The 27,806-nt window shown below is 29.8% G+C and overlaps 1 protein-coding gene and 1 long non-coding RNA gene across 2 annotated transcripts in view; one reads left to right on the top strand and one right to left on the bottom strand.

The window, feature by feature from the left end:
• Positions 1-27,806, bottom strand: part of LOC139425994 (uncharacterized) — a 194,048-nt gene that overhangs the window by 54,390 nt on the left and 111,852 nt on the right. The gene's annotated exons all lie outside the window — the stretch shown is intronic.
• The window catches only part of LOC107456807 (Kv channel-interacting protein 4-like), a 65,043-nt gene that overhangs the window by 2,260 nt on the left and 34,977 nt on the right, over positions 1-27,806 (top strand). The window contains exon 2 of the mRNA XM_043045254.2: positions 25,082-25,151. Coding sequence (XP_042901188.1) covers positions 25,082-25,151 — 70 coding nt within the window. The remainder of the gene's footprint in view (positions 1-25,081; positions 25,152-27,806) is intronic.

Below are 27,806 nucleotides of genomic sequence, written 5' to 3'. Positions count from 1 at the left end.
AGAGTCCTTTCTTACAATATAATAAAGTGCTTAATTTTGACAGAAAGAAAGTTTAGATTTAGATAAAATAAAAATTGTATGCTTAATACTGTTATCTTTTTTAAGTACAAATTTTAATATGAAGGCAAAATCCAAGCCTATATTTTTCAACACCTGTTTTTGAATCAGAAAATTCATTAATTAAAATTACAATTTATTTTATTTAGTCACGGGTAAGTCAAAGGTATTGTATATCATATGCGTTGTTGAACAGTGTGCAAAAAATAAACGGACCACCCTGAATATCTTTTGATCTAATGATCAGATCTTCACATTCTAAAAATCAATCTTAATATTTCGACGGGGGGCGATAATTAATTATCGCAGACGATATTTTAAGTTACGAAATCAGACAGAAAAATGTTCTTTCTTAGAACAAAAATAACTTTGTTCGACGCATTTGGATCACCCTAAATATAGGGCGGAACAGCAATCTGAAAAATATTATCCCTATAGTTTAGTCGAGAAAGCAGTCCAAAGTTTGGACCCCTTAATTTTAATTTAACTTTTTGCTTATTTCCCCATTTCTCGATCGAATTAAATTTAAGCGAATTAAAGAAAATTTTGCACGTTATTATACAATTCGTTTAGCCAAAGATAATTCAGTACAAAACATAAACTTTAGTAAATATTTATTATTTTATGAAATAACCTGAAAATTTTGAATTGTAAGATATGCAATTTTTACATCATTTTTAAATACGTAAATTTTACATGGTAAAATACACAATTTTAGCATAATCGGTCAAATTGTTCGTGAGAAATAAAATTTTGAAAATGCAACTTTCTCAACCAGAGTTATAAGAACACTATTTTTCTTAAAAATGCAACCAGTAACAGTGGTATTATAACTCACAGCTTTCTCGAAGGTACTTTCAACTCTTCCATAATTTTAGGTGATTTTGAGTAGTCATATTTATCTTATCATAATATGATTTAATACACTTTAAAAGTTTACAGTGCTTCACACAAATAAGTGGTAAGTATATCCTTTTAACATGGAACTGTTTAATAAGTTTTATTCCTTAACAAAAAAAGAAATAGTTGACTGAAAAATTCTGCAATAAAATGAAATCTATAAAAAACTTTAAGAAAACTTTTATGTTGAGAGACTTTAAAAACACAAGTTCTTTTTCCAATGGCTTCACACAAATAACAATAGCTGTGATCACGTTGCGTTATTAGATTAAACAGAAACACATATGCTAGTACTTAAATTCATCAAAGTAAAAATTAATTTTATTCAGTGTTGCATGGCGACCAACTCGCGATAGTCCAAATTCAAAGCAATCCAGAAAATTTTTCCGACATTTATCCCATTTGACTTTACTAAACCTATGAACGGAGTACTGAACTAAGCTCTGTTGCACAACAGCCCATAGAGGCCAACTGTACCCATTTCAGTGTTCTTGACCTTGGGCTCTGGCATACAAGAGCAATTTTAATTGGTTGGGTGATCAGCCGAAAGCGGAATCCACCAATATTTAGTCCCCAATAATGTTGGATACTAATTTTATCGACTCACTAAAAGGATTGAAAGGTTGAACCAAAAAAGTTGAAATGAAAGGTTGAACCAATCTTCCCTTGACCGAGGTTCGAACCGAGGACCTGTGCTACGAGAGCGCCAAGCGTTACCACTCAGCCAACGGGCGTCATGACTACAGTATATATATTAAGTACTCATATTAGTAGATTAGGTACTTATTAAAACAGCGAAAAATTACATTAATACTAGTAGTATTTATTAACGAAATTAATAGGGCAGTTAATAATTTCTCTTTCGTTGTCATTATCGTTGATTATGAGATAAAATAATTAATTTTCAAAAAATAAGTTTCAAAATCGTAACTGTAAGCAAAATAAACATTTGGTTTCAGATAACTTCACAGAAATACTAAATTGTCAACGTAACCCCCACAAACCACCCACGCTGGAAGCTGAGATTATTTGGCCGGACGAATAAAAAAAAAATTTAGGAATTAGGAGCGCAGAATAATTTCCTTTGATAAGTAAATAGAGCTTTGAGCTAGCAAATATCACTGATGTATGTCTTTTAAATTCTTTAGGCATAGAATTGTCTACAGTTAATGAGAAAAAAAGCTATAAATGTTTTTCTTACCGTAGCGTAAATCAAAAAATTTTTTTCCCGTTAATGTTACTTTAATGAATTTTTGACTACCGTAAAGCGTAGTTGGTAGACTATTTCTGTTACGAAAAACTAAATTGCAATAATTCATCTAAATTATAAGTTAAAACTCACTCTAATACGCAACTTAGTAAAAACGAAAAACTCCTTCTAAGTAAGCGCATCTATGTAACAAAAAACTCGCTCTCATACTTAATTATAAAGAAAAACTCATTCCCATACGATAAGAAAAAAATATGATACCAGAATATAGTAAATTTTACCGTGTTTCTGGCTCTATGAGAGCACCAAAAAGCTCGGTAGTTTTCACCGAGGTGATTCATCATCACTTTTGGTGAAATTAAAATTAAAATATAATATTACAACACTATTTGGTAGAAAATATGGTAAAGGAAGATATGGAATAAAAACCCTTTCGGTTAAATTTTCTATTTTGTTTTGTATTTTTACTATATGTGTTGTAAGAAAAACTATAGTACTTAGAAGCCAGAAATATAGATAAACAGCAACCATAGAAACGGAAAAATTTCCAAATGAAAGGTTTAAATACCATGTATTTTTGTTTTATTACCAAAATTATAATTTCGCTGCTATAAATATCATTACCAAACAAGTACGGTAATATTATCAGAATTTCTTTTCCTCCTTGTGCTCAAATAATAGGATTCCAAAATGGCTAAAATAATAGTCTATCATTTGGCTAAAATTATAGCCTGCTCATGAAGATTTAAAAAGTTTTGAATCTCTAAAATAATAATTTATGCATATTTGAAGCAACTTAAAAAATAATTTTAAAAATAATAATAAAACATAAAATATAATTACAGTTTAAATATCAGTATGAATAAATTTATGATGAGAACTACGGTTCGAAGGTAATCGGGAATACGCTGCGAAAAAAATTAGAAAGTAATTGTAAAAGCTATTCAATAATTTAAAGAGATATATAATTGAATTTTTAAAGAGAAAAGATTTGTGTTTTATATATCAAGTAAAATCAAATATTAAAAATGTATATGATAATAGATGAAAGTAAAATCTCTTTAAATGGTTAAAAAAATATGTTAGAATAAAAAGTTACAATATTTTAAAATATCAGCTTAAATTACGGTTCCATTTTCTACCCGTAAGTTATAATTTGTTGTATTTAAGAATTTTAAACATGTAACAATGTAATATTGGGAATTATGTAGAGAATAAGATAATATCATTATAAATGTTTATCATTTTATACAACAAATGTTTAAAGCAATTTAACCATAAATATTTTAAAACCAGCTTGTTAGTTTAATTTAAAAAATCTGTTAGTATTTTTTTAAATTAATACGGTAAGAAATATGTTCGAATATAATGTTACAATATTTAAAAATTTGGCTTAAGCATATTATAGTAGCATGTAGAAAATGTCATAGGATTACATTTTCTACCCACAAGTTATTACAATTTTGTTGTATTTCATAACTTCAAATACGCGTTGATAGCAAAGAAATATTGTGAATTATGTGGAGAATAAGACAATATCATTATAAATGTTTAACATTTTAATTAAGTTTAAAAAAATTTAACCTTAAATATTTTAAAAACCAGCTTGTTAATTGAATTATGCTACAAAAACTACAACTAGTTAGAATTTTTATTCTGAAACATGTTAAAATAACCGGTAGCAGTCTGTCCATCCAAACCGTAAAGCTTACGGTAACAAACATTTCTTCCCTTTGCGGGTTTGAAACAGTTTACAATTAGTACGGCTGAAAAACCATGAACACAAAACCTACGCAATTTTTAACCATTTACAGCTAGAACGGTTTCAAGACAAAAAAAATTAACTGGGCATGGGTGATAGTTTAGCAGTTATATGGTGCTACTATCAATGCGTGAATGAGAATATCGTATTTGAACGGCACAGGGTCCCAATTGGAAAGTGCAGAACACTGGAAACTCTTTGCGTGTTGAAGAGATTTGATAAAATATTGTGGTGTCAAAGCTGGGACACGCGCCTCTGTTCTGTTATCTAGGCTAATCTATCATAAGATTGATAGATTAGCCCTCTCGGCTATAAAATGCACCCAGCTGATAGGAAGTAAGTGGCTTTATTAGGTGGGTCTAGATAGTAGGATAAAATTCCAGTTGTCTAACCGTATTAGATGAAAGCAATTAATAAACGGTTTTTCTCACAGTTAATAGTTCGAATACTATATAATTATTTGACTGCTATGATATCGTAAAAATAACAACTAAATAAATTGTTATTCAACCATTTTTTAAAGAAATTTCGAACAGTGTATTATGACAAGTTTCATTAAAATTTATAACTTCTAGAATAGGATCAATATTCTTGAATTTTTGTTCAGCGTGATTAAAGAATCACTTTTCGTTTCAATTTTTATGCCAAAATAAGCGACCTCAAATAGCTCTATTATTATCGCAACCCTGACATTTTTTCGACAAAGGGGAATTCTTGGAAATATCACACGATATGTCTTCGTTTTTTTAATCGCTTAATATCTCCTTACCCGTCATAAATTTTCCTTAATTCGCCAATTTCTTTTTTTTTTTTCGTTTGATTTTCCTCGCCAATTGGAATTGAAGAATGGTTCGCATTCTATGTTGCACGTATTTGGTCTAAAAAGATTTCCACCTTTCCTATGATGAAAAACGAATCATCATTCACGAACTTGAGAGAATCATAAATTAAGTCATCCATTTTTAACTCTGTTATACTTCAAAAGTGCATAAGAGAAAGAATTATTTCTGGTTATCATATTATTTTTAAAAATAGTTCTTCAATACGATAGTTTTAATGATAAGTTAATGATAGCTTTAGGGATATAATGATAGTTTCAGATAAGCTTAATGAACACTCGAAAAGGATGAAATATACTAAGAAAAAGAGTATGCTAAGAAAAACTAAGAGAACACAGCAAAATTAACGGTGTTTTGGGCTCAGAGGAAGTCTCAAGAAGATAATTTTAACATTATACCTTTTAGAATTGTAGGAAAATAAATTATTCTGTAAATTTACTTATCAGTTTTACATTGTTTTCTATATATACATGGTAAAAAGGCCCTGTAAACCGTAAACCGGTAATGCAATGAATAAGTTTTTTGAATCCAGTAATAGCCAGTACTTGATAGTCATCAGTTAATCAGTACTTTAACTGTTATATATTTGAATATCTTGACTAATATCAGAGAATAATATTAAGAGATAATAAATTAAGTATCTATATATATTTCTTTTACACGGCGACAAAAAAAGCCTCATTACAACTCCCCGAATGGCAACGCTAGAAAATTGACCAATGATTGCCGCTAAAAATGTCACATGCCAAATCTAGCTGAGGTGGCTCAACATATGCGCTTTTAAAAACGGAAACGGAAATAACCAGAGAGAGCATTCTCACCAAATGTGATCTCTTCCGAATTTCACCCTATCAGCTGAGGCAATCTCATACTATTAAGCTAGGCAGAAGTGAGTAGTCCTTGTCGATAGTATTTTGTCTATTTTAGTATTAGTCTATTTTAGTATTTTGTCGAAAGCACTTTTTTTCACGAATTGCGAATATTACGAATTTATTTGACGATTTTTGATTTATATCACGAATTTATTTGTTTTTTGACAGCCTTATAGTGATAGCTCCAAGTCCAGAAATTTATAATTGTGTGTTTAAGGAAGTTCTTAATCTTTAATAGTAATTATTTTTTTGTTATTAACAAAGCCCTTAATCTTTCTCAGTCTTTGTTCGTATTCAGTATTTATTGCAAATTAATGTTTAGTTTCTGCAAGTTTTTCTTTTGTATGTCAAATTTCTAAGACTTATACTTATGTTTTTAACAAAGTTGTGAATCGTTCATGGTTATTATTTTTTAAAAACATAATATTTTGTTTATGCAGGTTTTTCCATTGCAATTCACTTATTCCATTTTTTAATAGACAATTATAGCCAAAATTTTAACCTTTTTAAAGAGATATCAGTTTCAGAAATTTTATTTTAAGACTTTATACTATGGCACATTTTTTAATAGGTTTAACCAATTACATCTCATTTATTTGAATTCGAATTTATTTTAATGACTTAGCATTTACTAAAAAGATGTAATTTTTTTAAAAAAAAAAGTTGTTATATGGATTCGAATGATTGTTTTGAATTCTTAGAATTTTGTGCATTTGCAATGTACCTAAGTCAGTAGAGAGCGAAGCGAGCTTGGTTGAGAAGACCAGTTGATATAAGATTGCGTAGCAATTTTCGGGGGTTGGCGAGCAGGGGGCGCAGCCCACTAGTTATAGATAAACTCCTGTGCATCATTTTTTCAGTTTTTTGAAAGACATTCTGATTTTCATAAACTCATTAAAAATTATGTAAATAAAATAGTTGTTTTATTTTCATGCTTTGATAAAAAAAAAATTTAATTTTTCGTATTTATAGTTTACACACAAGAATTTAAAAACATTTACCAATAATTAAAATTTCAAATGATTCAATGGAACAAAAGCAGAAAAGTTTAAACACTTACTTTGATAGAAGTTTTCGACTGTATTAAACAATAAAGTTACAGTTAAAATTAATACCTTATTGAGGTTGCAACAAATGTGAGAGATTCTGTGCTTAAAATTACCCGCGTGGTTAAACGTTGTACAGAATTTTCCTAGCCTTTGCATTGTAAAAAATTTCAGATCAAATTAGGGTAAAAAATATTGGCAGTTAGAGTGCAGCACCAAAAAGCTCGGTCGTTTTTACCACAGAGCTTTGTCGATAATTTTGATTAAAATTTTCACTTAAATATAGTGTTCTAATATGTGATAAAATTTGATCATTTTTTTCTTGATATCTGAGACCATAGCATAAAAACAATTGATTTTGTTACACTTAATCTTCAGTTTTGTACTTTTTACTAAATGTGCGGTAATAAGAACTATAATTTTGAGAACCAGAATTTCTGGTAAACCTTAACCATATGAATGAAACATTACCAAATGAATAGCTTAATTACCACATTTTTTTGACCAAAATTGTAGTGATTTGTTTTTGTTTTTTCCCTCTGGTAAAATTAGCATACTGTATGGTAATGACATTTCTGGTAGAGAAATGTCATTACCATACTGTATGCCAATTTCACCAGATTTTTTTTTCTCTGTGTAAAAATTACTGTTCATCAAATCCTTTGTTCCTTAAAATTTCAATGTAAAAATGGATTTTATGGTAAAAAGTATTGATATCCTGAGAGCCGTTGTTTTTTTTAACTGGTTACTACCTATATTAGCAGAAAAATTACCAAATGTATAATTTAAATACCATATATTGCTGTTTTATTTACCAGAATTATAGTTTTTTTACTAGAAATGTCATTACCATACAGTACTCTAATTTTACCAGAACTTTTTTCTATGTGTAAAAATACGCTAAATCAAATTCTTTCTTCGGTGAAATTTTACTGGAAAAATAAATTTTACTGTAAAAAAAATACTGGCACCCTGATTACCAATATTTTTTCCGTAATTTTATCCTGAAGGTTTTACAATTAAGTTTAAAGATAAACACGTTTAAATTTCAGTAAGGTAATTCTGTATAGATTCAGTATATGTTTATTAATACATGTACTGAACATCTCCAACGTGCGCAAAGCGTGTATTTAAATATCAAATGTTTATTTTTATTTTTAAATTTCAGAATTCGCATATTCAGAAGCAAAACATTCGAACAATACGGTGAACAAGATCATTTGATTAACTCGGAAAAAACCACCTTAAAGCTTTTTTATTATTAATGGTAAAATTAAGCTTTTAACACATCTGTTGCCAAGTGAAGAAGAAGATGGTGGTTTATTTGATTAAATCGTATATGGAAGTTGGAAGTAAATTAAAAAGAGCTTTTACTAGTCATCCATAGCAACGGTTACCGTGGCAAAGGAGTACTAAAATGTAGGTCAGCCATTAGGCGAGGTATATGATAACATTTCAAGGTGTTAAGGACAAAGCGAAAATTGTTTATTTATTTATGTTTAGTGAGGAAAAAACTAAAGCTTCAGACAAGTGGGATGAAATATGAAAAGCACAATGAAATATGAAAAGCACAATGCATTTTATACCATACGCATAAATACTTTAATCCATTTACGGCATATTATCATTATTTCCATTATAAATGTAGACACTTTTCCTCACATTTTTGTATAATGGCAATTTTAATTAATGATGGCATGCATTATTTTTTACATGTTAATACTAAAAAGAAGTGATATTTAAAAGTAGAATTTGAGGTCCTAAGTAAGGTTTGGAGGTTAAAAATGACGAAGATTTCCTTCAAATATAGATATGGCAACGAGAAGTAACTTGGACAAAATTAAAGCCCAAATTACTTTATCACAATATATTATGAACTCATTCTTGAAAATGATATGGTTACTTGCACTGTAAAAAAATCAGTTAAACTTAAGGAAAAAAAATTGACAGCAAGCATGCCAGTATAAGACCGTTTATGTCACAGAAGAATACTGTTATTTAAATACAGATGCCTGTTCTCTAAGATGACAAGTACTGTTATTTTTACAAACAAATTTTGCTATTTTAATAAGGAAAAAAACTCTATAAAGTGCCAGAATTGGAGATGCAAGCCGTGAGCAGCATTCGTACGACCAATAAACGCTGGGACTCAAACTTAAGTTAAGGTGGGCGATCATTTATCAGAGCTGCAGCAGATCCATACTGTCTCAGCATATAGACATATCCTAAATTTTTTTTATTTGTTAGTCTTACTCATTGAAATAATATTTAAGTGCAAAAATGTTTAAAACTACAGTGCCCCCCCCCATAGAAAAATTTTTGTTATCTTAACTTGCTAAAATATTACATCGAATAAAATATAATAATCACGCAGAGTATCAATTTGTCAATAAAGTCGAATCATCGTTTTATTTTTATGACATTAAAAATTTTAAAATAATTACTGAAAAATAAGAACATACAAGAAAAATAATCGTGAAATGATTTTTAAAAAAAGGCAGAGTTAGCGCACGGTAATAAATACTGCATGACAAAAACTAGAATGTGAACTGATGCTTTTAATCCGTTTATGATTAGGATGAAAAACAGAGAAAAACCGTTTTGTCAATAAAACAGTTTTATACCGTCAAATATACAGAGGAAGTCTGTAAAAAGAAGGGGAATTTTTTACGATGTGACCATAAAAGTTCTTTCTAAACTTAAAAAATGCACCTTTCAACACGATTCTGCTCCCCCACACAGTAAAAAGTTCCGGTAAGAGTTCCGATACTTTTTATCGGAGCAAGTTACGGAACAAAAAATCGGATTTACACTCTGTAACAAAAAAATCGACACACCAAGAAGGAGTTATCTGACTGAAACGAAAATTGGTGGATACGAAGACAATGTACTGAATAGTAAATGATTAAAATTTCAGAACAATTGAATGATTTATTGCAGAGTTACAGTAACAAATTCAATAAGGTGTTGACCCGCCTCTAGCCTGGATACAAGCTGCCACACGGCGTGGTTTAGACCGATAAAGTTCCCGGATGGTGTCTTGCGGTATTTCCTGCCAAATTCTATCCAATTGTCGAACGAGGTCATCAACATTCAGTGCCAAATGCAATCGCCTTCCCATCATATCCCAGACATGCTCGATGGGAGAGAGATCTGGTGATCTGCAGACCAAGGAAGAGTTTGACAAGCTTGCAGACAGTTCATAGCAACACGTGCCGTACGTGGTCTGGCATTGTAGTGTTGAAAAACCAGCCCAGGGCGCTGCAAAAGAAACGGTAGCAAAACAGGTCTTAGGATGTCGTCGACGTACCGCTGTGCAGTAAGTGTACCTCTAATGACGACCAAAGGGGTCCATAGTGTCAAAGGAAATGGCACCCCAGACCATAATGTCTTGTTGAGGGCCGGTGTGGCGTTGCAATAGTGAAGGCAGGATCCCCCCTCTGCCCTGTGCGTCTCCAAACACGTCTTCGATGATCGTCAGGACACAGTTGGAAGCGGGATTCGTCGCTAAAGATTATACGTCCCTAGTCGGCATCATTCCAGCCTGATCGAGCGTCGATTTTGCACTTCTTAGTGCGTTCTTGGTGTGTCGATTTTTTTTGTTATAGAGTGTGTAATGAAATTAGGGTATAATATTTTACAGTAAAAATGAATTTAACAGTAAAAAGGAATTTTACGGATGATGCACCTGAACTGCCGGTACTTTTTACTGAATTTTTTTTCAGAGCACACGTACCTAAATACACTCAATAATCGGAGTAAAAACATTTTTTCGTCTTTTTTACTAAAAAATAAGGGTCCCCTTATAAATAAAATGAACATCTTGCAGACTAGGGTTTATGCTAAAGCTCATAAGACTGACGAATGCTAAGTCAAAATCTAAATTGGGCAAAATATCAGTCAGATGGTTGTTTTGACGAGCTACTTAATTTTTGGTTTTTAATCTTTATATTACTTTTGTGTTGTATAATTCTAAGTACTCTATCAATTTTTTGTAAAGCAACATGTTACGTTTTTACTTTGATCTTGCTAATCACCAAATTTCTTTTGTTATCTTAAACGACTTTTTTTTTTAAAAAAATACACTACTGCATTGCATAAAAATCCAAGTAATCTCCAAACAAAATTTATAATTTTTTCTCCAGTATCTACATAGTACTTAAGTGTTTCAGTTAATCAAAATTCAATAACATAAGTAATTGCTATTTTTAAATTTTTTTCGAAGTAATGGAATTTAAAAAAGAGTCTGAAAGTTTTTTTTCTGTTTTGTTACTTTCATTTGTTTTATTATAGTATCTTTCCACATGGTGTAAGACTGGACATTATTAGAATTATTTTTCATTCTCAGTGATATTTTTTTCCACTTTTAATTGGTTTTCTGCTAAATTTGTACCTGATTTGGTTGTTAGTTTTTGAAGTTATACTTCTTATGCGACTTCCAACAAGGTTGCGTTAAGCGTTTAGAGCTACATTTTTATTGGCCGGGAAATCACGTGGTAGGATCCAGTTTTACCTCATTCATTTCCATATTGTTTTGGTTCTCACTAGCATAAAAATAATAAAAGTCATAAAAGTATTCGCGATAGCAACGCTCGAGTACGCCGTCTAGCGGGAGCCTGTAAATATTAGACATTAATTTATCACGTTTTCATTTAGTTCCATCGAAATCATTGACTGAATCAGACGCCATTTTTTAGCAGCAAATAAGAAACAAAATTTCCCTAAGGAAAAGGCCGAAGAACTTGAAAAAAATCTCCAGNTTTTTCTATAAATATTTTTTTAGTTTGTTTTGATACACATAATAACACACATTTGATAACAATAACATTAACCTTAATGTTTAGTTACAAAAATATGCAAAATATATGTTTAATATGCTTTATTATCTCATGAAAGACTTATTTCAAATATTTTACTAAAATATTAGGCCAGGAGACAGAAGATACAAATGACAGAGTCAAAATGAGGCGATCGTCGTAATATTTATAGTAGAATAAATTTATGGCTTTTAAAAAGTGTCATTTTCTTTTCTTTCATAACCGTCGTTGAACAGCTTACCCAATTGTTTGTTATTACAACTACTAATATTTAACTCCGTAGCCTTGTAATTTTGAACCCAATCCAGAAGACAAGGGGTTTTCGTAACTTGGAGAGGAAAACTTCTCACTGTTAGCCTGAGAGTAAGGGGACGTTAACCGATGATGCATCTACCACTAACGATATTATACGTCCGTGGTCAATGCAAGGAGGATGCGGAATTAGTATCGACCAGCCATCGCTGGGATTCGAACCCGGTTCTCCTCATTGGAAGGCGAACGCTCTGTCTCCTGAGCCATCACGGCTCTAAAAAGTGTCATTGAAAGGATTAACCAGTTTGTTTGTTCAATTTTTTTTAAAAAAAAAAGAAAACTTGCTAGAAAAATAAATTTCGTCATACTTTTTAGAGAATGGCTCGTAATTAACTCTTTAACGAAATTTTCTTGCACTATTTTATGATTACTTAAAAAAGCGTTATAAAACGTTCTTTAAATACGTTCTTTAAATACTTTTTTTAACAATTGAAAATTTAATATTAATGTAAATGCTTAACAGAAGTACATTACATTATTTTTACATACCTTTAGATAAAACTCAGAACTATCGCCTTGAGTATTTGTTGTATTTATAGAACTTAGCTAAATTAAACATCAACAATGTCTAGTTGTATTCAGAAGCACGTACAGATTTTAATAGTTAACGCATATTATGATTGTTCACTTAGAACAGACTGCAGAAAAGCTTAGCTACTTTAGACATCATAAGTGCCTATGCAGGAGATACAATAGTCCTTAACTTCATTGAATATATTATGACATAATAGATTCGTATTTCATTTCTAAATAATTCGGACATCAACTAGACGATTTTTTATGAAAAGGTAAATTTTTTTATTGGTATATATTGTTGTTAATGAAAAATATTTCTTTTAAAATAGATATTTTGTAACTATTTTATGTTTCTCTCAACATCGTAATCGAGTAAATTGAGGCTGCAATTATACTCAACTGAATCTGTTTTAAATCATGCATTATGCAAAGTTTTCAAATGTATTAACCAAAATAAATTTTTATGAAAATGGAGATCAAACATTCACACTGAATCACTTTTGCTCACTGAATTAGTTTTGATCCAATAAGCAAATTTTCTAGTATTAAGATGTAATCTTAATGATCCCTGTACAGTGCAGAAAATATAAATGGAATAATATAATAACTTTTGATATAAGGATTGGATTATGTGTATTTATATTGTATCTTAAGGGCCTAAGATAATAATCTTGACTATAATATTCTTTAGAGCAGACGATGTTTAAAATTGCGAATTTAGACTCAAGAATTTGATTTCCCTGAACATAAATTCCTTTTTTTTACAAAGAATTTCTATTTTCGATCATTAAAATATGGGTCGAGGTAGATAATAAGAGAAATGTAGTAATAAGAGAAATATGGTCAGACAGTAGTAAATTAGACAGGTCAATAAATTTAAAATCTAAACTTTAGACTTTACTTTAGACAGGCTTAATGTAGACAGACTTTACTTTAGAAAACTTTAGACAGGTCAGTAAATTTAAAATTATTATCTTTTGCACATTTTGTCATATCTCAGGAACTAGTGAGGATAATTTAAAGTTGTTGAACATAATTCAAAACTCGTTTGATCAAAGATAATTCAGAGTGAAAAAAAATTATAAATGTTTATGTCCTTATTTAAAAATAGATGAGCAATTTGAAAATTGTGAGACACACAAATATTCGCATAACTTTAACTGACGAAATTCAAAATATAAACCGAATGTATCGAAAAGTTCTTCAGAATAAAATTATGGTTTTTTTTGAAATTTCAAATTAGGAAATAAATTTTTTTTGTTCAGAATTTTAAAAAAAATAATGAATAGCATTTTTAAGAGACAAAAGAGAGCATATAGAAATGAACCATGACGTTCAAAATGCACTTGTGAGAAATTAACATTTCATTAATAATTAAAATGAGCATTTTCAATGCTAATGACTTTTCCTTTAAAATTTGATCTCCACTAAGATCAAATACGTTATAAATACAAAATACAAAATACCCGATAAAAAAAGTTCCCGGATCTATGCATTTTATTTGAGCCTTCTCCGAAATTTTATCCATAATAACCTATTAAATCTTTATAGGTAAAAAGCTTTTTTTAAGTAACGCTTATTTTAAAGTAAAGTTAGTATACCCTTGTATTTTATGCATAACTATCCAAGATTACTTAAACCGCTCAACTCAAGAGCATTTATTTTTAGAGATTATTTAATTTTTGTAAAACTTATGTCAACAGCTATACTCTGTGTTAACAACGACAACAGTACTATCGGCTCAGGTACTGAAGCATTAACAACGATTACTGTGTCTGGAGAGAATGTTTACATGCATGAAATTTTTTTAAAAACATTTATGCTAAAGACGAAGAAAATATGTTGGCCTAAGCTACAAACAATATAGGGTAACCATAGCTAGCAATAGGATATGCAAAAACTCACTAATGAGTTCATACATATAGAAAAAAATCAAATTAAAAAATAATCAATTATGTAAAACAAATATAAAGGTACTATTTAACCACGACAAGTTAGCGGATGGCTGGTAAACTTAGCGGATAAATTTACTTTTTCATAGGTTGAAACGGTAAAGTGGTTATTAAATAACATGTTTATAACCCACTTTCTCTCTATTCTCCGTTTCTTTTTCGCTTCGAACCTTTTTTACCTCAACTTTTTTTCAGAATTGCTAAAATAATCTTCACCGGTGTGCTTGACTCTCACTTTGCACATGCCAACTGGTATTGGGAGACATATATCGTTTGAGATTATATTTAAAACTTTTCACAGGAAGATTAACTTAAATGTACGTCTTTATGGGTTAAAGCTATGAAACGCATAAATTTGCCCCCGCATGCTCTTAACTTGATCACGTAGGAAACAAAAACAAATTTTGTGGAAGACCATTCAAGAAACAACAATGACTTAAAAAGCAAAAATGAAAATATAATTAAAAAGTAAACCATCGAAATGGCATTTCAGTGCAACGTAAAACTAAGAGTTCAATAATTTAAGGTATGAAAAGCAAAAACTTATGAGGAAACTATCTTAAGTAAAAGTAAAAGGGTTATAAACTTAATTTTAAAACGTGCAGATTATTTTATTTAATAACTGTCGTTGAACAGCCGACCCAATTTTTTTGGGTTTACGAGTACTAATGTTCAACTCCGTAGCCTTGTCATTTTGAACCCAATCCAGAAGACAAGGGAACTCCTGGATCAAGTATTGGGAGAAATTTGCCTTCGTGGAGGTCTTTTTGATGGAACTAATTCGCATTTGCGTTACATGGAGAGGAAAAGCACGGAAATATCCCATTGTTAGCCCCAACATCTAGGGGACTGTAACCCATGATCCGCCCACCACTGAGGATATTTTACTTCAGCACTATGGTCAGTGCAAGTTGGATGCGGATTTCGAATCAACCAGTCATCGCTGGGATTCGAACCCGGTTCACTTCATTGGAAGGTGAACGTTCTATCCTCTGAGCCATCATGGCTCTGTGAAGAGTATTAATACATGTGAATCAAACCACTACTTAAACAGACACATAATGGCATGAAAGATAATAAACTTAAAATATTGTTGCCAAAATAAGCACCCTAAATTCACTTGGCAACGGTTTAAATAACCCAGTTTCCAATGCAGCAACCAAATATATGAATTTCATTACATTGCTAGCATAGCATTGGAAATACTCTTATCGGTCTGTTGGTGACATTCTTGAATTCCTCTTTAATATTCTGAAAACAATACTGGAGGAAGTATGCGCATTATACCACGCCAGTTGGTATCTGTTCCGTGAGCTTAATATTACTTAACAAAATTTTTTACAATTCAGTGATGTCAATTTCTTTACGAAAAGCAAAAATAAAAAGAGGGTAGCAAGAAAAAATATTTCTCAATCTATTATCTATTGATCTCTATCTATTAGTCAACGAAGTTCTTTACTTTCTATGTGATCTACATATTTATATATATATTTTTTTATGTGGTACCAAAAACGCGAGTATTTTTCCACCCAAATTGGGAACACTGTAATTATTTATGATAATTCATTTTGTTAGGTTGTCTAATGTCAAACTAGTTATATGTGAGATATTTGTTTCGATTCATTTCGTTAAGTTGTCTTAGGTGATAGTTTAAGTAATCTTGAATAGTTAGTTATATGTTAAGTATTTATTTAGATATTTTTGTGTTTTTATAGAAATAAAAATATCAGAGCAAAGTAATTATTTAGATTTATTTTTGATCATTTCTAAAATGACTGTAGAAATTATGAATATAAATGGTGCTGGGTGTCGTATGCTGTCCTGCCAATTATTAGTGATAGAGCTTGCTTTTTTCGAGCAATAGTATATAGATATTGCGCAATATTGAACTCATTCCTCGAGAGGTGCACTAGGTCAGGGCTAAAGAGAACAGAAGGGCTGTTTCACTCCTTTGAAGTAGCTCTCGCCGCGCCAATCCTCCCATTTTCTCTAGTGACGTCACTTTGGCGCAAAGCTCGCACTATTACTTCAAGAACGGAGCTTTCGGCCTTACTAGCTCTAACTAATATTGGAGCACTTCTTTTTGCGACATATTCTAACACATTTGTTATTTTCTATAATGACTTTCCTCAGTTTTTGCAGCGAATTTACAAGAATATAAATCTATTATCGAAATGCCAGTTTGCGCGATTGCAACATGAAAAAATTTTGAGAGAAAAACAAAAGGAAAAAAATATAATTTTCCGCGTGTTCCCTAAAGTAAATGAACAACTATGCAAAGAATGGATTCCGAAATGACACAGTTAATAAAAAACAGCAATACGTTTATTCTGTCGTTAAGAACTTTTATAAAAATTCATTATCTAAATAGAAACCGCCTCGTTACTTCAAAAAGAAAGGCAGGTGAAAAAAATTAAAAAATGGATAAAGTCAAAGAAAATTAAAATGTAAATAAAAAGTATAAATAAAATATATAGTATATAGTTGAAATTCTCCTAATTTCATAACATATTTTTTAATGTAGTTATTCTAAATATTTATGATTTTTTTTAAAAATTATATTCTCTTCAATTTAAATATCTATAAATTATATCATCGTAAATTTAAATGTCTATAAACAATTGTAAAATTTCTAATGTCATTATGAACCTAAATTATTATTTTGTTTCAGTAATTAGCGTTTAAGGTTGATGTTTCCTAATGATTAAGTATGAACAAATTGCTATTAACGACATATTTTAAAATCAGGGATTCTAAATTTAACTTAACTTATCTTTATAAAAGAATATGTAGATAAAAAAAGTGTCGATATATGCCTTCATTTTTCTTAATAGTTAAAGTTAAAACTGAACTTTTTAAAATAAAGTATTTATCGTGTCATTTTCACCAACTAGCAAAACATTTTTATAAGTTTAAAATGGTATTTTTTTAATATAATAACCAAGAAAGTTTTTTTTGAACTATGTTTATGAACGGAAATAATGTGTTAATTACGTAAAGTTTGAAGGCTAATAACCAGAAAAAGTCTAACTTATTTTTACAAAGAGAAAGATGCAAAGTTATCATATCTTTGCTTGCGATCTCCGAGATCTGTGGACACAGTGACGTCATGAGGAGGGAAATCGTAGCTTCAGTTCTAAGAGCGGAGTGAACTAGCCCTTCTCTTTAGCCCTGACACTAAGTGGTGCAATACATAATGAAGCACTGGGAGAAATTTTCTATCTTTATTTCACGATATAGACTGAAATTATTCTAATACTTCTGCTGCCAACGATGCAGAAATGTCCCAAACTCCATACTTATGGTGGTTTTGGGGGGATTTAATGGCCATCGGGCAGATTTTATATCATCACTAAAATTCAATATATAGAGAACATCGACAATATCACGTACATCTCTAGAAAATAATTGGAATTGAAATTTAAGTACTTCTGAGTGATCTACAGCTGTTATACAATAAATAATGAAGTCTTTATTTTCAAGTCTAAAGATGGAAATAGGTAAGACATTCTCGAAACTGAAATACAAGTTTCGATGGTAATATTAAATTTCTAACAAGGAAAGTACACAAATTGCCACTCGCGAATTTGGCTGAATTTTCTTCTAGTTAAAGAGTAGCCGAATTTAGTTCACACCGGAGACGAAGAGCATTGTTATCTGTAAAAGCAAAAAGTATAACTGAGTACTTTATAAAATTTTTCTCTTTAATTGAAACTTTAATGATCGCGTTTTGAATTCAACATTTAAGAGATTAAATTATAAAATGAGAATAAACACGCCATTGGTTTAGGTGATAAATGCATAAGTTTCAATTTAACAAGTATTTTTAAATGAATAATTTATTATCTGATTTAGTAATATTAAACTTTAGAATATTAGAAATATTAAACTTTAGAATATTAGAAATATTAAACTTTAACAAGTATCTACCCTTAGCTATTAAATTTTTTTATGGAAAATAATCATAAGTTATTTCTCATTTCGAGGTAACATACATTAACACCCTAAAAACTTTTAAGTTTCTCATAAACTTCGCATTAATCTATGAACAAAACTATAATCAAAATAAACTCCTTTACTAATAGCGATTAGTTAATTTTAATATCAGCTATTAACTATTTTAATGCTGTTATAATTTATTTAGAAAGAAAATCTTTTCAAAGTGATAGGCATTTATTGGATCAATATATCTCTTATACTTCTTGCAGTCTTAGTATTTGATATTTCATGACTCATAAAAAGAGAATAATGTTGAACCACGAAGCGGGCCAACTGTTTCACAACATTGCATAAATATTTGCTACGAACATTAAAACGGATCATTTCTTCCATGGTTCGCAAGGTGGCGCTAACGTAGGATCTTAACTAATGTTGCGAGTCGCTTCGAACAACTTATGTCAATAAAGACGCTCTGTCCTTCTAATATATTACCTTCCCTTAAGAGAACTTGCCTAAATGTGCAAAGGTAGAGCCATGATAAAACCAAAAAGTATTAAAAAAAAACCAACTCTAAGGCCCTGGTTTGTTTGTACCGGAAATTTGCTTCAATAAAATCATAGGCGAGAATCAAAGTCATTATCTTTAAATAACAGCAATTTTTCTTAATTTTAGTGTTTCTTAGCTTTTAATTACATGAAGGAAAGTAGAAAGATAAAATCATTTTTTTAGACACTGCAGTTTCACTTTTATCAAAAAAGCTAAGAACATGCTGTTTTTTTTTCTTTTTTGCAAAAAGGAGAACTCTTTCTTTTCTTTCTTCTCTCTTTTCTTTTTATCCTTTTCATCTTTATTGTGCTGGATGTATATAGAGTTAAAAGTATCGAGAAAACATGAAAAATAATATAATATAGATTGATGAAAGGAGAAATAAAAAGAGAAATTATTTTTAATATATTAAGAAAACGGAAAACTAAATAATAAAACAATATAATCTCCTCATCAGCTCACACGATTATATTCGCAAAAAGGAGTGCTCTCTCTTTTTTTCTCTCCTTTCTTTTTATCTTTCTTGTCTTTCTTGTACTATATATATATATGTTTAACTGAAAAATGGTTATCGCTATAAACAGGTTAAAAATACATGGAGTAAATAGGAATTTCACCGGGACCTCAAGGAAATATCGCTATAGACAGGTTTATCGTTATAGACAGTATCGTTATACACAGGTTTCACTGTATATATATATGTATACAGACGTGGTACAAATAGTTAAATTAAAAATATATAAAAAAATTTAAAAAAATTATTACTTATAATTTTATGTGAGATTAATATTTTTATTCTAATGAATAGTATTTCGGTAGTTAATATTGTACATGTTAAATATCTCTCATTTATGTTTCGTTGTTTATAGCTTAACATAGTTTTATACTTCGGAAACGATCTTTCAGCGTCTTCACAATTTGTAAACGCTGACAACCACCGAATAGCCACTTTAACGTTTTGAATAATATTCTATCTTTGATTCCTAAAACTGGATAGATTTTCCTCATTCAACGTCTTGTTATTTGACATTTACTTTCTACATATTTAATTCTTTGATTCGTGTATGTCGGGATACGATTTAAAATAATATTTTGTCATTGATCTTCTCAAAAATATTTTATTTATGCGACATGAAATTTGAAACTTCAGAATATTTATTGCTGTTGAAATACAAGTAATAAATTGAAAACCAGCACATATCAAATTTTTAATAATTTTCACGCGAATTGCGAAGTTTCGATAAAATAAGTGATTAGGGAGAAAAAAATGATAAATCGCAAAGATTATTGCGAAATTATACGCAGCGACAAACTTGCAACTTTACATATTGTTAATCTTTCATTCGATTGTGTTAATCTTGTAAACGTATGATTAACTTAATCTAATATTGCAAACTCACCAAAAGCGGTAAGAAGTAACAATAAAATTTTTTTTTTCAATTTCTAAAGGCATCGGTTATCTTTTAGTTTTGCGCATGATTGCTGAGTTTTAATTAATTTCACTGAGGAACAAATTTTTGTTGCATTTATACAAATACTTGACCCTGCCTAATTCGGGTATGAGGATTTCAAATTTGAACGTAGTTTTGCTTCTACAGCTACAAATATTTTTCAAATGACATTTTTAGTTTATTTTAATCAAAATGTACAGGTTTAATAAAGTTATATATTATTAGGAGGTCACATAAATGTTGAGACAACTTTCTAGAGAAGAAAGACTTATCAGGATTAAAATAGTATAGGAGCTCATGCTCAGAAATGACGTCGCACGTGGCTGGGAGCGTCTTTTTTTTTTTTTTTTTGTTAGGACTTATTTTGCGGCACACCAAAAAGCAATTTATAATTCGGAAGAGCCCCTTGCTGCTTGCGACGACATTTCAATTTTAATGCTGATAATGTGCGCTAACCCTCCTGAAGTTTGTCGCAACATTTACGTAAGCCCTTTAAAAAAACTGTAGCTTGAAGAGAGAAATTGATTGCAGGTTTTAAATCAGCGATACCAAAGATTTCCTAAAAAATCTCATGCAGCAGAAAACAAAAAATGTTCGTTACTTTTAGTTACATTTTTGAGCAACAAATATTCTGATTTAGAAATCATTTTTTATTCTCACATTTTTTTTAAAAAAATAAAAAAAACTGCAAATTGCAGAATGTATAAAAATATTTCTATTGGAAAGCGGAACTTTTGTCTTCCGTAACATAATTTTTAAAAAGATTAAAAAATTTCAATGGAAAATTTTATTGCAGAATATTAATTTGTTATGCCAATTTTTCATACTTTAATATTAGTTAGTAAATTAGTATTAAAGAGTGTAAACTGGGATTAGGTATCTTCAAAATATTAAAAATTTAAGAAACATTTTCATGTCTATAACAGTTGAAAAATTATTAAATCAAAATTCTTTTTTAGAAAATCATTATAATCTTATAAATTATTTTTACAAACTATTTACTATTTTAAAAGATTGAAAATTTTCGATTAAAAATAAAGTTAAACTAATTTATTGTGTATTTAAAATAATAAATTTTATGACTTTTAAAATGCGCGCAATTGTTTTTATTACCAGAAAATTATTAGTAATTTATGTGAATTTTTGACATTTTTTTTAAACTTTAATAACATTTTATTCCTTTTTTTTAAAAACTGCAGATTTAAAATTCAAAAAATTTGTCACGAATGCTTCCTTTTTATACATTTTTTTAACTATTTTTTCTCGTACATTTTACACCAAATTTTAAATGAAAAAGTACACGAAGAAAAAACATTAAATAATTTTATTGTCATAACGCCATATAAATCTTCGGGAGACATGAAAAATGATATTTTTGTTTTCGGTTGCTTGAAAAAGCGTATAAAAGCAAAGCTTTACAATTTTTTTCCACTTTCGCGTCTGTCTAATGCTTACGATATCTGAAAGCAAAGGAATAAGTCATTTCCTTGCCTCAAGCTACGTATCTTTTCGGTATTTCGTTACCATGACAACATCCATTGTTCTTAGAGAGCAGGTTAAAAATCGACAATGAAATTTCTGTTCCAAAAATATTTTATCTTGAGATTTTTCTGTCTTTTAATCTTGACAATTTTTTATAGTTTCTAAGCAACAGGTTCCTTTATTCTTTCGCAAAAGGAAGTTTTTTGCTTAAATCCTTTTGACGATTTAATTCCTTTTGATCCATCTTTAGCTTAAAAAAGGGAAAACTGATTTTATGTCATTTGGGAAAAAAATAAAAATTGCAGTTTGCTTAATTCTAATTTAATTATTAAGTCTCGAAGTCATTTAAAAATATATGGAATCTTAAAACAAGTTATATAAATTAACTAAGAATTATTTAAAATTTAATTCTTAGTAAAAACTGATATTGTTATTATTTTTTATAGTTTAATAATTTTTAATTTTTCACGGGATACTAATTGCATAGAGGTTTAAATAGTTTAATACTTTTTCAATACAAATCATAAGGCCACATATTTTTTTAGAAAGAGGAAAAATTATTTTTCTTTTAAAATATATTTAGAGTATTTCGCAATCTGCGTTTTTATAATCCTCATCAAAAATTAAAAAAAAGACTAACATAACGACGTCGTAAATGAATATATAATAGTGAGGATGAAAAACAAAAACTGAATGAAATCTGACGAATGACAATGCAAGAGTATGAATGGCATAAAGAACAAAACAGGTTTGATTGCCGACGAAAACATATAGGAAGTGAAAGACGATTAGCATAGGGAGAAAAAAGTCCAAGTAAAAGTGCCGTACTATATGTTAATGACACTTATGGTAAAAAAAAAATAATAATGATAATTCTGGATAATAAAACCAAAATATACGGTATTAAAAACCATTCATTTCGTAATTTTTTAATTCATATGGCAACGGTTTACCGGAAATTATGGTTTAAAAATTATAGTTATTACACAATTAGTAAAATATTTAATTATATAAAAATATTTAAAACTGTAAGTTAAGCAACAGTAAGTAACTAAATAAATTGTTTTTATGACATGCTTTAGGTATAATGATAAAATTACCGAATTTTACCACAGTTACTAAATTTTAACACAGATTATAAAATCTTATTTTATTGTTTGTTTTACTAAAATCCTCATCACATCGCTTAGATAAAAGTTACCGAGCTTTTTAGTATTCCCATAGGGCCAGAAACACGGTAAATTTAACCATATTTTAAATAGTTTTAACCATACTTTGATTTCTTAGGGCTGAACACTGCCAAGTTAAAATGTTTTTAATATTTATTGCACCCACCTTCCAATGATGTCTTCCAGATTTTAAAAGCGTTTTTATTTTTTTCTCGGTTAAATATTAATTTGCAAGCCTGAATGCGTTTCCTTTTTCTTTTTTTTTTAACTTGCATAATTTTACATACATAATAGGTAGGTAGATATTTTATTTACGTCGCACAATGAGCTGTTGGCGACGGTTTCACTTTTACGGAAATGGATACAGTTCGAATTGCATATTTACCAAAATGGAAACAGCTCGAATTGCATATTTACCAAAATGGAAACAGCTCAATTAGGACTGCACAATGGGCTATTGGCGACGGTCTGGGAAACATCCCGAGGATGATCCGAAGACATGCCATCGCAATTTTGATCCTCTGCAGAGGGGATGGCTCTTCCGCTTTGGTAGCCCGATGACCTGCATGCAAAGTCGAGTACTTTACGGTAGAACAGTTTAACAAGGACCGATACCGCGCACCCTCGACACATTGCGTAGGATGATCAAAAAGATCACTCACCCGCTTACTGACCGCAGCCAGTCTTCTTTGTTCGACTGGGAATCGTCTCTTTACTATCAGTACACTGCGGGACTCATTTATAATAACTTAAAATACGTATTAAGAGCAATCTTTATTTTAAAGAGAATCTTCATTTCATTAAGGCAAGCAACATGTTAAAAGGTTAAACTTTTGCTGCTCTCACAAAACTGAAAATGTATTTTTTTTTAGACTCTGTTCTTGCTTTAATACTTTGTCCATGTTATACCATGCTATACTTTGCCCATGTTTTCGATCACACACCTGTTTCATATTTTAATTGAGATAGAAGTGTGATGAATTAACACCTAACAGATGGTAGATAAAGGCCGAGCTCAAACTAAGGAATTTTTCATGGGATGACTTTCTATTTAAACTGCTGTGCAGGAAAGCAAAAAAATAGATGTTTGACGAATACAAAATACTTACGTCTTTATTCAGCAATTCACCGGTTTTGATACGCCCTTATGAATTTTACCGTTTTTTTTTTCTTTCTTTTTTTTTCAATTTCTCAATATATGTCAGGATTTATTATAAGTGCAGCAAGCAATTCCTAACGCTTTCTTAATTACATAGCGGGGAGGCGGCAGGACAGGGACAAACGAAAAGAATAACACTGGCTCGAAAATGCATCGACCAATGGTTGACTATGTGCGATGGTGATTATGCACACTGTAAAAATTTCCGGATCAAATTAAGGAAAAATTAACCGGCATCTTGATTGCCTCATCCATAAAATTAATTTTACCGCAAAATCCATTCTTAGCATAAAATTTTATACTGTGTGTATTACAGTAATAATTAATTAACTACAATGATTCAGGGAATTTACAATAAATATTACTGTAAAAATTACAGTATATAAAACTTTTGTTTCCTAAAATTTTACTGTAAAAAATGGAATTTGCAGTAAAAAGTGCCGACTGGGTGCCTTTACATTTTACAGTAATTTGATCCGGAATATTTTTTATGTAGAAACATTAACAAACGTTTAACCTTAAAAGCGATGTGACATTAGTGTTTCATAAAAAGAATTAACCTTACTTTTTGGGGTTGCCTTCGTATTTACATAATAAACGTTTCAGTTGATTAAAAAAATATAAAATTAGTTTCTATATTTTTCAAAAAACATAAAATATTCTTAAATTTTCACATTTAAAAAACTGATTTCCTAAATAACATATTTAAAAAAAATTTATAAGCAATTATTAGTGCTGATTTTTTTCAGATTTATTCAAAATCACTTATATTTTTTTCTAATTTAAATAATTATAAATGTTACACAAAATAATAGTTTTGCAATATTTTTTTTCTCCTTTTTTGATTTGAGATTCTTATTCTCATTCGTGATTTTTAGTGTGGTTAGTGATTATAAAAACTATTTTTACCTTGCTTACTATCTCTAAGTTATATTATTTACTCGATTGAAACTGTCTACTCTATTTGTTTGATCAGGATAATAAATATCAATAATACATTTAATAAAATATTTAAAATTGTAAATTTATTCTAATAAATTGACATTTTTTAGGAGTGTCCAAGTGGTTATGTCGAAGAAGATACGTTCCGGTTTATATTTTCACATTTTTTCCCATATGGAAGTAAGTTAAATAATTTTCATGATTAATTCATTTTCTTCCAAAACATCGTTTTATATTAATAGATTTATTTAAGTATTTCTTTAGTTCTGTTTTAATTATCTGTATGGTTTCCATATGTACATACAAGCACAATATGCAGATTTTGAAAGCCACCGCGATCACTCGCGTGGCAGAAACATAAATATAAGTCATCATGAACATAATTTTTGGTTACATCGATAGCAATAAAATTCGATTAAACCAAGATTTTTAAACTTGAGATAAAACGAACTGAAAGTTCTTTGCTGTTTTAAGATAAAAAATAAAGACGTAACACGTTAATGATAAGGATTTTTTTCTAAATGACGTACGTCATGGATTACGACACGCGAGTAACGACATAATGAGTTTTAATGGAGTGTCAGGAATTTGTGGTAAGAGGAAAATCTGCTCAAGTTTAAGCGATCCTATCTTAGCATCAAGTAAAGAGCTTTCTTTATGCTAATTATTACAATTATTATTAGAACACTGGAATTTTATGTAAAAAAAATCATAATGTATTTGCTTATTTTTTTATTTTACATTTTATTTGTCGTTGAACAGCTAACCCAATTTAGGGTTTACGACTACCAATGTTCAACTCAGTAGACTTGTAATTTTGAACCCAATCCATAAAGCAAGCGGTCTCCTCGATTAAGCATTGGGAAAAATTTGCCCTAGTGGCGGACTTTTTGATGAAACTAATCCTCATTTGCGTTACATGGAGAAGAAAACCATGAAAATCTCCCACGGTTAACTCTAACCCATAATCCGTCTACCACTGAGGATATTTTACATCAGCACTGTGGTCGGTGCGAGACGGGTGCAGAATTCGAATCGACCAGCCATCGCTGGTATTCAATCCCGGTTCACATCATTAGAAAGCGAACGCTCAATCCTCTAAGTCACCCTGGATCTAGTTTTATTTATTGTTTATATCTAAGTCTTTCTCATACTATATTTAATAGAACATAAATTTCTTAAATTTTAAGTGACCAAGCCGAAAGTTATTTTCTGACCTTTTCAAGAGAACCTTTTATTAAACATGAAGTTCATATTATAAAAGATCCGCAAAGAAAAAATTATGATAAGTTGGAATAATTCGTCTTGCTAATATCAACGCTGCTAAAATTTAGTTAGTAAAAAAAATCAGGACATGTAAAATGAAACTTTAAAGATCAGTCACAACTTCTGCTAAGTTTACACAAATAAACAAGGAAAAAAAAAATTTTGTTGACCAAAGTAACGAAGTATACAATATTGCTATTCATGTTTTCATGATAAAATGTTACAAACTATCTACTTTTGAAAGATCACGCCAGAAAGATTAGATTTCCCCTTATGTGTACAGTTTAACAATCTGTTGTGGAAATTCTAAAAGGCTTAGTATGGCACAATTTTCCCATTAAATCTTTGAAAAATAAACAAATATATATTCAAGTTACTAATTAAAAATGCAACATTTCGTTATGAAAACATCGATCGAATACTGCATACATGAAATTTGTCAATTATAAAATTGTTTATCCCGCTATATTTATTGCTACTGTCCCTGACCAAATTATTAGACGCACTATAAGATGCTATAAAAACCTTAATTATCACGGGATACCAAACAACTTTATTGCTTTTAAACGGCTGAAACCGGTTTGCACTTGTTTACGTTCGTATATCAATTGTTTAAGTTAGACCATATATAATATAAATTCGACGATTGGATAAATGAGACGATATATTATATAAATATAGAATATTTATTATATCAGGTATTATATTAGTATATTATAATAATTAGACCAAATTATTGTGATTGGATCAAATTATTGTGTGAGGAACTGTAGTATTTTAATAATTACATGATTTGCACGAGTTTATATGCTATACTTTTATATTTAAACATATGTAAGGTTCGCATAAGTTTAATTTTATTACAGCAGAGAACAGTTTAACTTTCATATAAAAAGGTGGCAACATTCAGATAAGTAAATAGAACGCTTCGCAAAAACATATATTTCGCTGTTATTATTTTTCATTAAATGCTTTTATAAAATATCTCTTTGCTTATTTACTGTATAGCATATTAATTAAATTCCTTGTCATTCAACTTTATCTTATATGGCGCAGCCGTCTTTTTTAAAAAAGAACCTTTTTACAACTTATTCTTTGAACATCGTCTACTTCTGCATTGAACTTTTTCTATCGCTACATTTTAAATTCTTTCCATGAAATTTTGACTGCCAACGAAGCAAAAAAGTATTCATCATTGGCTGAAACTCGCCCAGGTAAACCTATTTTGACAAAAAATAACATATTTAACCGAAAAAAATTTGAAAATTGGATTCCTTTATATACTGATTTCTTCTCGCCAAACATACGTCGCCAAAACAGATTCGCTGCACTTTTCTCGCCAAGATGTCAACAGACGTGAATTCTGTTTTGAATGCCTTGAATGTGGAACGACTGACTCATTTAACTGTCGCCCAGTTAAAATCAGACTTGCGTTTAAGAAATCTTTCGCCCAATGGAAATAAAAATGACTTAATATCGCGTATAGTTAATGATAATATAAAAAGAACAGATGATGGAACTTTAGATGAACTTTTAACTCTTCGCATGCAATCACCAAATAATGACAAC

This window comes from Parasteatoda tepidariorum, chromosome 7 (genome assembly GCF_043381705.1).
Source record: "Parasteatoda tepidariorum isolate YZ-2023 chromosome 7, CAS_Ptep_4.0, whole genome shotgun sequence".
Lineage (NCBI taxonomy): Eukaryota > Metazoa > Arthropoda > Arachnida > Araneae > Theridiidae > Parasteatoda > Parasteatoda tepidariorum.
The sequence above is the reverse complement of the archived record's forward strand: the minus strand, read 5'-3'. Positions and strand labels throughout refer to the sequence as shown.